General features: G+C 37.3%; 1 protein-coding gene across 1 annotated transcript; it reads left to right on the top strand.

Annotated features, from left to right (window-relative positions):
* The first annotated feature begins 448 nt into the window (after positions 1–448).
* On the top strand, positions 449–12200 carry LOC125225214 (keratin, type I cytoskeletal 9-like). The gene is made up of 3 exons (XM_048128818.1): positions 449–990; positions 4363–4546; positions 10790–12200. The coding sequence occupies exons 1-3, from the start codon at positions 572–574 to the stop codon at positions 10967–10969; spliced, it is 783 nt and encodes a 260-aa protein (XP_047984775.1). The 5' UTR covers positions 449–571; the 3' UTR covers positions 10970–12200.
* The last annotated feature ends 460 nt before the right edge of the window (positions 12201–12660 follow it).

Below are 12660 nucleotides of genomic sequence, written 5' to 3'. Positions count from 1 at the left end.
TGATTACCTGGCAGTCAACTAGTGGTCAACAACAAACAACAATCCTTCTAGTGGTCAACGTAATCCACTTAATCAGATGTTGTATGGAGAAATGTAACTATCATAGAATCCTTATTATGATACATAATTATGTATCAATAGTTTAACTTTGGATAAATAGATAGAAGGAAGCTCATTCTATAAATAGCTGACATAATCTTAGTCACATATGTAAATCTGTGAACTGTCCCTACGTGCCTAGATTCTAAACAACCTGCCATAAGTAGGCCGTCTGGATTTCCCCATCAATAACATTATGTCCATAGCCTACGCGTCGTTCTATCAGTCGGTGGATGTTATTACATTTGCTAAACAAAACGTCGTTAAATCTAAAAGGAGAAGGTCTAAGAGGTTTATGGAAGTGGGTGTAGAGGGGATGCTGTGTAGCAGGACGCCGGCGCGGGCGACTCGCAGTGGGTTTTCTGAAGGCTACGGCGCGTGCCGCATGCCAACTCTGCCGCTGACCTCGCGCGACCCTATTAAAACAAGAAAACATCACTGATCGGACATATTGTCTCCGGTATCCTCAGCAATGAAGTTCATCTGTTCGTGTTTGTGTGTCGCGGTTGCGTTGGGCGGCGCCGCGGCCGCGCCAGCCAGCGGGTTCGTGTTCCCAGACGAAAGGCGGCGGGAGAAAAAACTGGAGCCGGTCATCACACCTCCTGTTCTACCTTATATAGAGCATTTGGAGCGTGACCCTAGCACGCTGCTTCCCAACGAGACGAAGGGAAGGAACGTGCCGTCTGATTCAGTAAAGCCTCGGTTTGGATTCGGAGGAGGTTTCAACGTGGCGCCGACGGGGCACGGCGGCCTGTCGGCAAGCATCAGCAGCAGCGCCAACGGCCTCGGCGCCAGCCACTCGGCGTCACAGTCGTTCTCGTTCGGGTTTAATGAAGGGTTTAGTGCATCGCATTCCGCTAGCCAAGCCTCCTCATTTAATGGATTTGGCGGGTGAGTTTCCAATAATAAATGATCTTAACGTAGATAAAGCACACTTTGTCGTGCAAATTATTGTGTTGTGTTAACTAACACTTTAATCCCTGGTTCATAAAATGGTCGACCTTTTCAGATCTACCAAGAGTTAAGATTAGTTTTGTTTACATGTTCTTTAAATAGTCAAACTTAGTGATGTGCAAGTTGCAGAAACTTTCCAAAAAAATCTTAAATTTCTTGAAAAATTCACAAAACTTTCACGAAAAATGAAGGGAATTTAAATTTATGAAATGGAAAGTTTCCATCCATACAAAGTATGGAAAGTTTCCGAAGTTTTCCTATGTGAAAATTTCAGAATTTTGGAAACTTTCCGTCGGCACTTCAGTAGTCAAACTTAATACATTTAGCTTATATAAAGGTCTTAAATCTGGAAACGGTCTACATGTATTATTTCCATACTTAATAAACGATATTATTTTAGTCTGAATAACTGGCTAAGTCAAGTTGATGATCGTGATACAAAACGCCAATACAACCATAATAATACGTATAGTATAGGTGCTTATGAAAATTTATAATACTCATAGGCCGGTCAAACAAGTTTGTTACTAGAAAAAGGAGCGAAATTTAAATGTTCCATAGAACATCGCGCGATTGTTTACCGTCTAATCGCGCCTACATTTAAATGAAGACACTTAGCTTGACAGACTTTAGGTAGTCTATTAACTTTGCGTCAGCAGTCATACATACATAAATCATCCTGATACTTTGTTTATTTTCGTTATAATCTGATTATTTTGGCTATGCCACCTAAAATGAGACCATGCTTAGGAGCACCAACTCAATGTAGGATCAATACATCAATATAGCAACTGTGTCTATTGCTTAAAGAGTAAAAGATTCCAGACCTTGGCAATGTTTTGTAACTGTCCGTAAACCTGTACGGACAGACAGCTGGCCAAGCGACACCGTTAAGCTAATGTAACTGTTACATACATCTTGTTGCGCGAATATATCGCGTTGAGAAACTTTGCCTGCGGATTTTTAGAGCCTGACAAACAAGTTGCAGCTTAATTTTATTTTTAGTGATTGGACTATGCGACCGTTGCCTAAATATCAACATTGATATTGCAATCGAAATGTATCTCGAATCGAGTGATGGTTCCTAATGAGCCTTCAAGCTTCTGTCACTTAATTTACAAAATATAATTGAAGTGTTATACCTATGTGAGTGTGCACGGGAAAACGTCTCACTTTGTCGATTGCTTTAAAGTCGCTTTGTCAGTTTATTCATATAAAGATACAAGTAAATATCGTCTTAATGGTAACCGACAAAGTGGGACGTTTTACTAAACACACTTACATATTTTTCAATTTCCTTACAATGATATCTTACTACACTTTCAAATATATCTACATGTAGACGTTAAACTTTTGTGAGACATATCCAAAAATATCTAATGAATCTACGGTTGTACTCACGTTATTATATCGCTACTGCTGCGACATGTATCGGGCCAATTTCTCGCGGGTCAATTTCGGGCCAAGTGCTCGGAGTTTAGGCGTCGCGTGAACTCCTATATGCCTGAAGAGGGGTCTCCAAAATTGACCCGAAACGTCGCAGCAGTAGCGATATAATAACATGACTACAACCGTAGATTCATTAAATATATCTACATAATTTTACGTTATAATAGCGCCAAATAAAATACTTGATATGTAATATTCATAATAATAATAAGCTATGGTTACAGGTAGACCATACATTGCATTTCATTCACGAAGACGCGTGCATTGGTTGGTATTGTCATACCAATCCAACGGCCACCGCTAGTATTAATGTAAGATGACGTGCATTTGTGACAGCCAGCGTCATTCTGTCACGCACGTTGCCAATATTATGGGGAACATGTAATTTACAAATGATCACCTAAGCTCTAAGAACAAATTAAATTATTTTTTCTACTCTCGTACTGTTATTCGTGACTTACAAGGTCGTGCATAGTACTTTAAAACCCTACATAAAAGATGTCAGGACAAGTCTATCTAGTCTATACCCTGAAAACATTTAGTAGCAGTAGCACGATATAGCTGTTACAGTTCAGTAAATACATTGCTACCAACTTAACAAACCATTCACTTCATCGTAGAAAATTGAAATATTGTATGAAATAGGTACATTGTTGCCAACCTTAGAATGTCAGATAAAGCCTGGCATTCGCAGAGTCGAAACTCGTTCGTTTTCTGCTGCGATCATTGGCGACGCGTCGAATCGCATTCAAATGTATGAGAACTCGATTCAACTCGACTCGATTCGTCTTAATTAGTGGCCAGGCTTCAAAGAACCATGTACCATAGACAATTTTATTTTCATGTTTGCACTCAAACTGCATATTCGAAATGGTAGGTGGTCCACTAGATAACTAAGATGACTGAAAGTAGGTATTTATTGAATTTATAATTTTCTTTCAAAGTAAGTGCTTGGTCGTAGAAAAAGTATTGTATGCAACGGTGTTTAACTGAGTCAAAAAATGCTCGTGGCGTCTTTATTAACAATTTTCGGCTTCGCCTCAAATTGTTACCCACGCCACTCGCCTTTTTTGACCTCTTTTAACCACCAGTTGCATAAAATACTATTCAAAGAAAATATTTTAACTTGTATTTTTTTAAGTAGTAACACTACTATTATGTTATAAACATTAAATAAATGTCATATACAAAGAAAAAGTGACCAATGATGTCATATACTTGGAAATTTCGACCCTTTTCTTCGTGCACCGATGGCCGAGTGGTTCAGGCATTCGCCCGGTAAGCGGAGTACGCTGGTTCGATTCCAGCTCGGAACACTGGAGGCCTTGGTCACTTTTTCTTTGTATATGACATTTATTTAATGTTTATTTAATGTTGATCACCTAAGTACTGTCGCTTCCGTTACATCACACAAATTGCAACATTGCTTTAGTTTTTATTGTGATTTCTGTGGTCAGAGATGATTCCATAGTGCTCGCTGTGCGGACCTTAATTATGGTCAGGTCAACCTTTTTATGGTTAACCGACACCGGAACTTAATGCGTTAGACGCTTCGTTATATAAAATCATAGTTTTATTTATCATGTTTTTCATAGGCTTAGGCAATTTATTGCAAGTCTCTTTTATCTCTTGTTCTATGTAACTAGTCTTATTGGGACTAAATCCTTTTTTTTTGGGCTCATTTATTTTAAGGCCAACCAGGGCATACCCCGTAACGGCAAGGCGAAATTAACTGGCCCGGGGCGCCAAATATTTTTCACATCAGTTCCAAAACCCATTGGTAAACTTTGACACGAGTACGCATTGAGTACCAACAGTGTCTCTTGCAACACCAGTAAGACATTATTTATTATTTTCCAGCGGTTTCGGCGGCAGTCAGGCCAGCAGCCAAGCGGCCTCGTTCGGCGGTTCCGGCGGTTCCCTATCCGGCGCGGCATCATCAGCTTCTTCGTTCGGTGGCCATGGAGGCTCCGGCAGTCAGAGCGCTTCGCAGGCCTTTGGTTTCAACGGTCTGAACTCGCTGGGCGGATTCCAGCCTCATGAGGTAATGTTAGCATAGTTTAGTAAAGCTTAAGTTTATAGGCGGTGATTCTTTTCTGTACGAAAATCAAAAACCATCATGATTTCGATTTGAAGTCCTTAAAAAAGGCGTCACCACAGAGGCGTCAAGAATGTGCAATTTTTTGTCAGCCAGTGATCGAAAAAGCGTTACGACTAACTCTCCTTCTTCTCCGCGAATTTGACAAATCTAACTTCAAACGTTTAGGTACCTTATAGGCAAAATTGTGCCAACTGCGAAACGTATCACACTTCACATGAAGCAAAAATTAAGTATAGCATGGCGTCATTGATTTCTTGTCTTGGGCAACCAAATCAAGCATTTCGCATACGCAATAAACAGTGTCGCTAGATTACCTTTTAATGAGTATATACAACAATGAATTCTTATAAATCTTTTCAGATTTTGGATAAGATTTTTGAATCAAACCATCACGTTCTGATTTTCGTGTACCTACGAGTACTTACCTAAGTTTAGACAAGAAAAACCGAAATAGAAACGTCTTACCCGCGACATTCAACGCTCCAATGACTATCGTGAATTAATTATCCTGATCGTCATCATGGCATATGTAAATTTTAATTACATTATAGTGAATTAGTGATGATTTCATTATCATTCTCACGTTGACGGAACCAGTCACTGGCCATCGCGGCTGGCGATCTGATTATTGTAATGTCTTTAATCACGAGGAGCTCATCTGAATAATAATGTAGTATGACAACGAATGGCAAATATATTATGCGTGCTAATTTATGCCTGTCAAAAGACGTATCAACAGGTGGAGAAGGAAAAATGTGTGCTTTATAGGGACCGGAATTGATAATTTCAAGTATTTTTAGGTACTTGTACCAACTATATTATAAAGTAAACCGCTTCTGAAGAAATTACAAAAGTATTTAGCTATGACTTCAACATTCACCCGTATACTCAATGTACAGTCAACCAATTGGAATCCTAGGCCGCTCTACAACCATGTCAAAATGACAAGCAGTAAGAGATTTCTTACTATCTGCACGGGAAGCATGGTCGCGCGATAGACGATAAAATATCAGGCCGTCCCTATCACACTTACAAATAGTGCGATAGGGACGGCCTGCTATTTTATCACTTATCGCGCGACCATAATTGCCTGCCTGATTTATAACACGTCACTATGAACTATGACATAGTTCTACAGTGGCCTAGGGTTCCAATTTGTTGACTGTACCAATAAAGATACTAAACTACTCTAATATGTCTTGTATATGTATAGGTAGGTACGAGTACGTACTACTATAAGGTACAGCGGGGCAAATCTCGACTGGGGGGCAATAGTAACTGATTCATTTTTTCCATTATTCCACTATGATGTTGAGTTCTACACTGAACAATACACATGTATCCACTGAACACGCCTACCATATATATCCGGTGGACACTCTATTTAATAATGCAAACATTGTAAAACATGGAAAAAATGGACCAGTTACATTTGCCCCCAGTCGAGATTTGCCCCGCTGTACCTTACTAAAATCTTTGGTACTAACATTATATAAAGGACCTAAAGCTAAGTAGTTTAAAGTTATGCTAAAAGGTAGATTCATAATTTTCACACGATTAAATAACGAATTTTTAATGATAAAATAAAACCTGTTTCAATTTATTCATAACAATTATGTAAATCTACTCTATGCTACGTTTTACGAGTATGTTAGTTTAACTATTATCCGCATTATTCACGATAGTTTTAGATATTATATTCGTAATTTTAAGACGATACAGGACATTCTCCACACAAACGCTCTCGACTATTTCCTCCCTGGTTTTTGAAGATATAGCAATGATTTTTTCAACACAGATTATTATTATTTTTATCCGTGTTGGACCATTTTGATATTTTTGATATTCTTATTTTTAAAGACTAGAGCCCATCAAAAATTTCCAAAAATGGCCTTATTGATTATAGCGCATAAAAGGTGTGGTAAAGGTGTGGCAAAATTGGTAACAATTAGCCAAAAAACTAAAAGTTCCGACACAGATTATTTCATTGCTATTCAGATACTCAAATTTCGTTACGATTGATTAAGTTTTGAAGGAACAGTCGAGAGCGGAAGATTTTTTCGCAATATCTTTTAACTGAGTTGTTCTGAATGGACAATTTTTTTCGATAAATCTAGTTAATAACACTAGTAAATTTAACAAAAATCCCAAATTGAAAGGAGGGCTCCATTCCATTTTAGCATTTTCGCTCCTGTAGCGTCTTATTGGATGGATGGCTTATAAGGAAAGAAACTAAAGAACTACAGAATGAATTCATTGTATTTATTCTAAATTCTAAACACAATAAAGTTATGTATGGCTATAAAATAAATAAGATTTAAAAAAAAAACACAATAAAGTCATTCTGTAATTCGTAGTGTTACCACATTGTTAACACAAAATTAAATAGTCGAGGCGACCGTTGTCGTACCTCAAAGGCACTGGTCCCACCGCGAGCTAGTAAGCTATAAAAGCGAACAAAAGATAATCACTCCCGTGCAAATAAAAGAGACACGGCGATGTTTATAGTTACTCGCCCAGCGGTGAGCTATTAAAATCGCCGTGTATCTTTTATTTGCACGGGGTGCTTATTTATTTATTTATTTATTTAAACTTTATTGCACATAAATAAAAAAAAAAAGTACAAATGGCGGACTTAATGCCTAATGGCATTCTCTACCAGTCAACCATCGGGCCAAACAGAGACAAGTAAAAATGGTGCAAAGAGAATGAAAAATAACAGATTAGAATTAATCGAAAACAGCTGAAGTACAATACAAAATAGTGATAAAATACATAAATAAAAATATTATACATATATACTTAATAAACTTATTATATAATTAATACATACAAATATTATATATATACTAATATTGATGGATGCTACTCGAACTCTTGTTTCAGCTTATCTTTTGTTCGTTTTTATAGTTCATAGCTTACTAGCTCGCGGTGGGACCGGTGCCAAAGGCAGTATGTACATAACTACTATACCTAGTAGCAATTACGATTTGTTGAATCGGACTAAGGTTTTCCTCTTCGCTAAAAAGGCTACACGAGGCCGCCACGTAGACCATTTACCTGTTTCATACATACATAAACTCATATCTGTATTCCCAAACGGGGTGGGCAGAGCGCATAAACGGGCTGCGAGAGATACTACATATTTTTAAATTAAAGGAAAAATTCACACCTCGAAGGAGTCGAACCTGCAGCTTTGCCGGAGCAGTCGCTCTGACCAACTTAGCCACGGAGGCACACGGAGGCCTGCATCCAGCGTGCGATTTTTTCCATGCCTTCCCTCAATTCCTAAATACCTTAGTCCGTTTTCACACTATCCGGTCCGATATCGGATGTAGGAAGGATTTCAAAGGAAAAAATCAAAGATGGTGGCGTAAATATATGGGATATCGGATGTCGGAAGGATTTCAATGGAAAAAATCAAGATGGCGCCTGTAATGGGATATCGGTCCGACATCCGATATCGGATCGGATCATGTGAAAACGCCCTAAGGGTGGCGTATAGCGACATTTACCTATTATTATTCCCGTTTTTATTTGTTTATTCTTGTTTCTTCTCTGTATTATCAATTTATCATTAGATTTATGTACTTGCATAGTCTAAGCATATTTGTATACCTACTAGTAATACCTAATACCTAGTGAAGTTAATTTTGATTTCTATCTGTGAGAACCTATAATTGGCCACCTGTTTATAGAAACAATGTGATGAAATGTATCTACTAATAAGTATGTTTCATGTTGTTAAATAAATAAATAAAGAATGCATCTCCGTGCGTTCGTCATCCTAACCACGTCATAACATAATGTACCTACTTATTTATTTAGACGGATCTTTTGTACGATATATTTATCGCCTACGTTCAGCACCTACTTACACAAGTGTTGCACACTGACTTGCCACATACAACACATTAGAGCGTTTTCACATGTATATCGCTTCGCTCGCGTTAGAAAGAGACAAAAAGTAGCCTATGTCACTCTCCATCCCTTCAACTACCTCCACTTAAAAAATCACGTCGCTTCGTCGCTCCGTTTTGCCGTGAAACACGGACAAACAAACAGACACACACACTTTCCCATTTATAATATTAGTATGGATATCTTCTGTGATAATTATGAAACGCTACTATGATCGCGATTTGATATTTATGATAATGTTTTGATACAATAATACAATAAGTACATCAATTATTAATATAAGAAGTTATATAAATTGTCAGTGTCAAAAATTGTGATGTGCAGTTCCTGAAATAATCTCCTCCATAAAGAAATTTCCTGGAAACGGCACATCACTAGTCAAAACTAACGCTTTTATTAAAAAAAAAAACATCATTTTTGACAGCGGCAATCCCATCTAAAACCAGATCAGCACGGGAAGCATGGTCGCGCGATAGACGATAAAATATCAGGCCGTCCCTATCGCACTTACAAATAGTGCGATAGGGACGGCCTGCTATTTTATCGTCTATCGCGCGACCATGCTTCCCGTGCAGAAACATATAACTATTGTCAGGAGGGCGCTTTTATTCTGATGTATTGGGTGACAGTTCAGTATAGTATGAAGAAAATAGTTCTCATGAAATTCCGCAAGATGGCGCGTAGTCATATATTTCTAGGCAGACTTTAAATCGTTTCTAGAACTATTTCAGCAATTCCCGTCAACTTTGTACAAAAATTAAGGGAAAAGTTAAATTTGTTTTTATTAATTCCTATTTTGTTACCAAGATTTTGTTGATGAATTGAGATTTTATTAAGTTTTATTTCGTCATTAAGGTTCTCTATTATCTATATTTTCTTAATTATAACAATTATCCTGTATATATCTTACGAAAGTCGAATTATATTACTAAATGTTGGTAACAAAATAGGATCAATTAAAATTTGCTGACGTGGCATTGTACAAAGTTGACGGGAATTGCTGATTTACTGACGTAGGTATCTTAACACTATCTTAAATAAAGACCAGAATCGCTCCGTATGCCGATCACGTGTTGCCGGAATACGTCGGACACGATTCTTTATTTTATGGTTTTCGGAACCTACACCAATTCTCTCACGACACTGAATTTTAAATAGTCACTCGTGCACTTAAACTAAAACCAAATTAGTTTCGAAATCAGACATTATGCGAGGGTCAAAATATTCTTTGAAGGCTTGAAGTTGGTATTTATTTACATACATTTAATCCTTAAATGTCATGACATGACGTATTAATGGCTATTGGAGCAGATGCTTATTATGACACGTTACATAAGTACAGATACAGCTAGTATACTCTGTAACTATTTTAAACTTTACATATTAGTCTTAGCCAAACCATCGTTTTGACACTATCTCATATATCATATGTATATATATTATACTTATATATAGGTATTTACGTATAGTAATTTTGCACATAATCCTTATTTAGTTCTGTAAACAAAAAAATACAGGTTGTCAAATAGTAGGTTTGGCGGATAGATCTATGTCAGCTACAAAGCTACAACTGCTACAAGCCGATAATTGGTGGGAGGCTGCGCAGGATCAGGATAGGTGGCGTGCTCTCGTTTTGAAGGCCAAGATCCTCTTTGGAACGCAGAGCCATATTAGCTAGTATCTACAAAACGTTTTCCGTTATAATTGTACATCATAAATATATGGAAACTACACAATTATCCATTACGTTGCGCCTGGCTACATCAAACAACAATAATTTAAATATTTTTCACGCTTGTCTTCACCTACATACGTGTGACATTAAATGAATTATATTTTACCTATAATGTGATGAAACACTCCATGAATAGATCTGAAATATTTTTTTTTTGCCAACATTGTTCTTCAAAAAGTATTTTTTTTTTATTATAACACTCATATTACTTAGGTTACAGCTACAGCATTTTCCGCACGTTCCGTAATTCTTAATGCATATTTTATCTATCAAAAAAATAAAAAAATATATTATCTTCGTCAAAAGTACGTAACCTAAACTTCCAGAGGATTCCAGAGAATTTGTGATGAGCACCCCGCAGTAGGTGGTCTAATATATGTACAGAACAGTGAATATATGTTAAAGACGTTAGTAGCGTAAGCTGGAGACCCGGTTTCTATTCCCGGCTCTTGGTACTTAGCAACTTTTCCTTTAGTGTATGATATGATATACATATTTCAGTTGATAACCTTATCATTTTTTTCTTCCAGGCAACCTTTGGCGAGGGTTTATTGGACGTGAGGCACCGAGGGATTCCCGACTTCCCCTTCCCAGAATTCATTAGCAGGAACGGGAGAGGCAAAGGCGTCAGTGCTGCTAGCTTCAGAAAATCCAGGCCTTTGAGTACCGATAGCGACGATTTTCTGGCAGTTCTAGTCTCTAACAGTTAAACACAAATATTAGTATTTAAGAATATTAGTTCGTTTTTAAAAATGTCATTTTTACCAGGCATGCAAGTATGGTCGCGTGATAAATGATAAAACATGTTTATCGCGCGACCATGGTTGCCCGGCAGGTTTATACAAACTGGTGGTCTTCATAATCATAGAAACGCTCGCGTAAACCTGGCAAGAGCTCTAAAATATTCTTAATTATAGGCAAATCAAAATTTTGTTTAAAACAGCTAGTATAAAACAAAATAATATATCTACATGTACTTGTATGCAAAATGTGCAATAAATGCCTCAGTCAATACATAATGTGGCAACATGTCCAAACACATAAACATAATTTATGTATACATTACATATGCTTAGCAATTAGCTTCAAGAGAATACATAAATCGTGAATTTTGAAATGCAACATGCTTGAGTTAAGACCATTGCCACATGAAAGTTGGCGATTCTGCATTGAGTATTAACATTGTGCACATGCTAACTAATACTAATTGAGCAATAGGTACCACAGAATAAATAATAAGTACTAATACAAGCGCACAGGAAATACACTTTCTTACAACAGAAATTTGACAGCGGTTCAGGGTCGAACCGTGTTGTCCTTCTAATGCATGACACTCTATACCTTTAGTGCGTTTTCACGTTATCCGATCCGATATCGGATGTCAAACCGATATCCCATACATTTATGCCGCCATCTTTGATTTTTACCTTTGAAATCCTTCCGACTTCCGATATCGGATCGGATAGTGTGAAAACGCACTTAGGCTATTCAGGGTTGTCAAAAATCAATTAATAATCTTAACTGTGGTAGCTGGTAGCGCACGCACTGGTGGTGTGGTCACCCCAATAGTGTACCTACCTACCCCTACAACCCTAATAACTTCTCGTAGCAATGCTAAGCCGAGCGAATCCGAAATCGCCCGAAAGGCACAGTTTCCCAATTGGCATTATACCATTGCCAAAATAATAATATTAAATTAATTTGCATTATTTGACTAGAATGGGCAATTATGAAAAATATTTCTAAATATTTAAACTTACATACGTAAGAAATTGTTCATTTCCCAAAGCATACTCTGTATTTAGCTCTCTTGTATTATGTAATTAATTAAGATCAACATTTTGTACATAAAATTGTTAAAGTTTATAATTACTCTTAGTACAAAATGTTAATAAGAAATCGTTATTATTTATTTTAGAAATAAATGAAATAAGTAATCTGTATTCTGTTTTAAATAAATACAATCCGACTCGAAATAAAAAAGAATCATAATTATCATAAGTTTGTCAAGTTTTACTCTCCGAAATAATTAAAAGAACCAATAAAGATTTGGACTTATTTGACCGGGATATAGACCGTGATTACCTTTTTTATTTTTGTCGAGCTCCCGATATTTCGACGCAGTTGCATGCATCATGATCACGGAAAACTGACGAAGGCGGGTGGATGTTAAAGTTGCATAGACAGCGCGCGACCTGGTGTGTACAAAGTTGAGTGCAGTTGTGGCAGTTCTTACATAGGGCAGACCAAGCGCACTATTGCCTGCAGAATTAAAGAACACATTGCTGCAGTCAAAAAGAACGATACTCGCAAGTCTGCTATTGCTCAACATCTCATTGAGTCGGGTGCAAATCATTGGATCGAGCTGCATAGTCCTAAGGTAATTTCGACGGAACGCCAC

This window comes from Leguminivora glycinivorella, chromosome 4, assembly GCF_023078275.1.
Source record: "Leguminivora glycinivorella isolate SPB_JAAS2020 chromosome 4, LegGlyc_1.1, whole genome shotgun sequence".
NCBI lineage: Eukaryota > Metazoa > Arthropoda > Insecta > Lepidoptera > Tortricidae > Leguminivora > Leguminivora glycinivorella.
The sequence above is the reverse complement of the archived record's forward strand: the minus strand, read 5'-3'. Positions and strand labels throughout refer to the sequence as shown.

What these genes read in the sequence shown, in the direction of transcription:
- LOC125225214 (XM_048128818.1), top strand. Translation starts at nt 572, where the DNA reads ATGAAGTTCATCTGTTCGTGTTTGTGTGTCGCGGTTGCGTTGGGCGGC. An exon ending in TCATTTAATGGATTTGGCGG is followed by an intron (nt 991 to 4,362) that starts GTGAGTTTCCAA and finishes ATTATTTTCCAG; the next exon opens with CGGTTTCGGCGGCAGTCAGG. An exon ending in GCGGATTCCAGCCTCATGAG is followed by an intron (nt 4,547 to 10,789) that starts GTAATGTTAGCA and finishes TTTTTCTTCCAG; the next exon opens with GCAACCTTTGGCGAGGGTTT.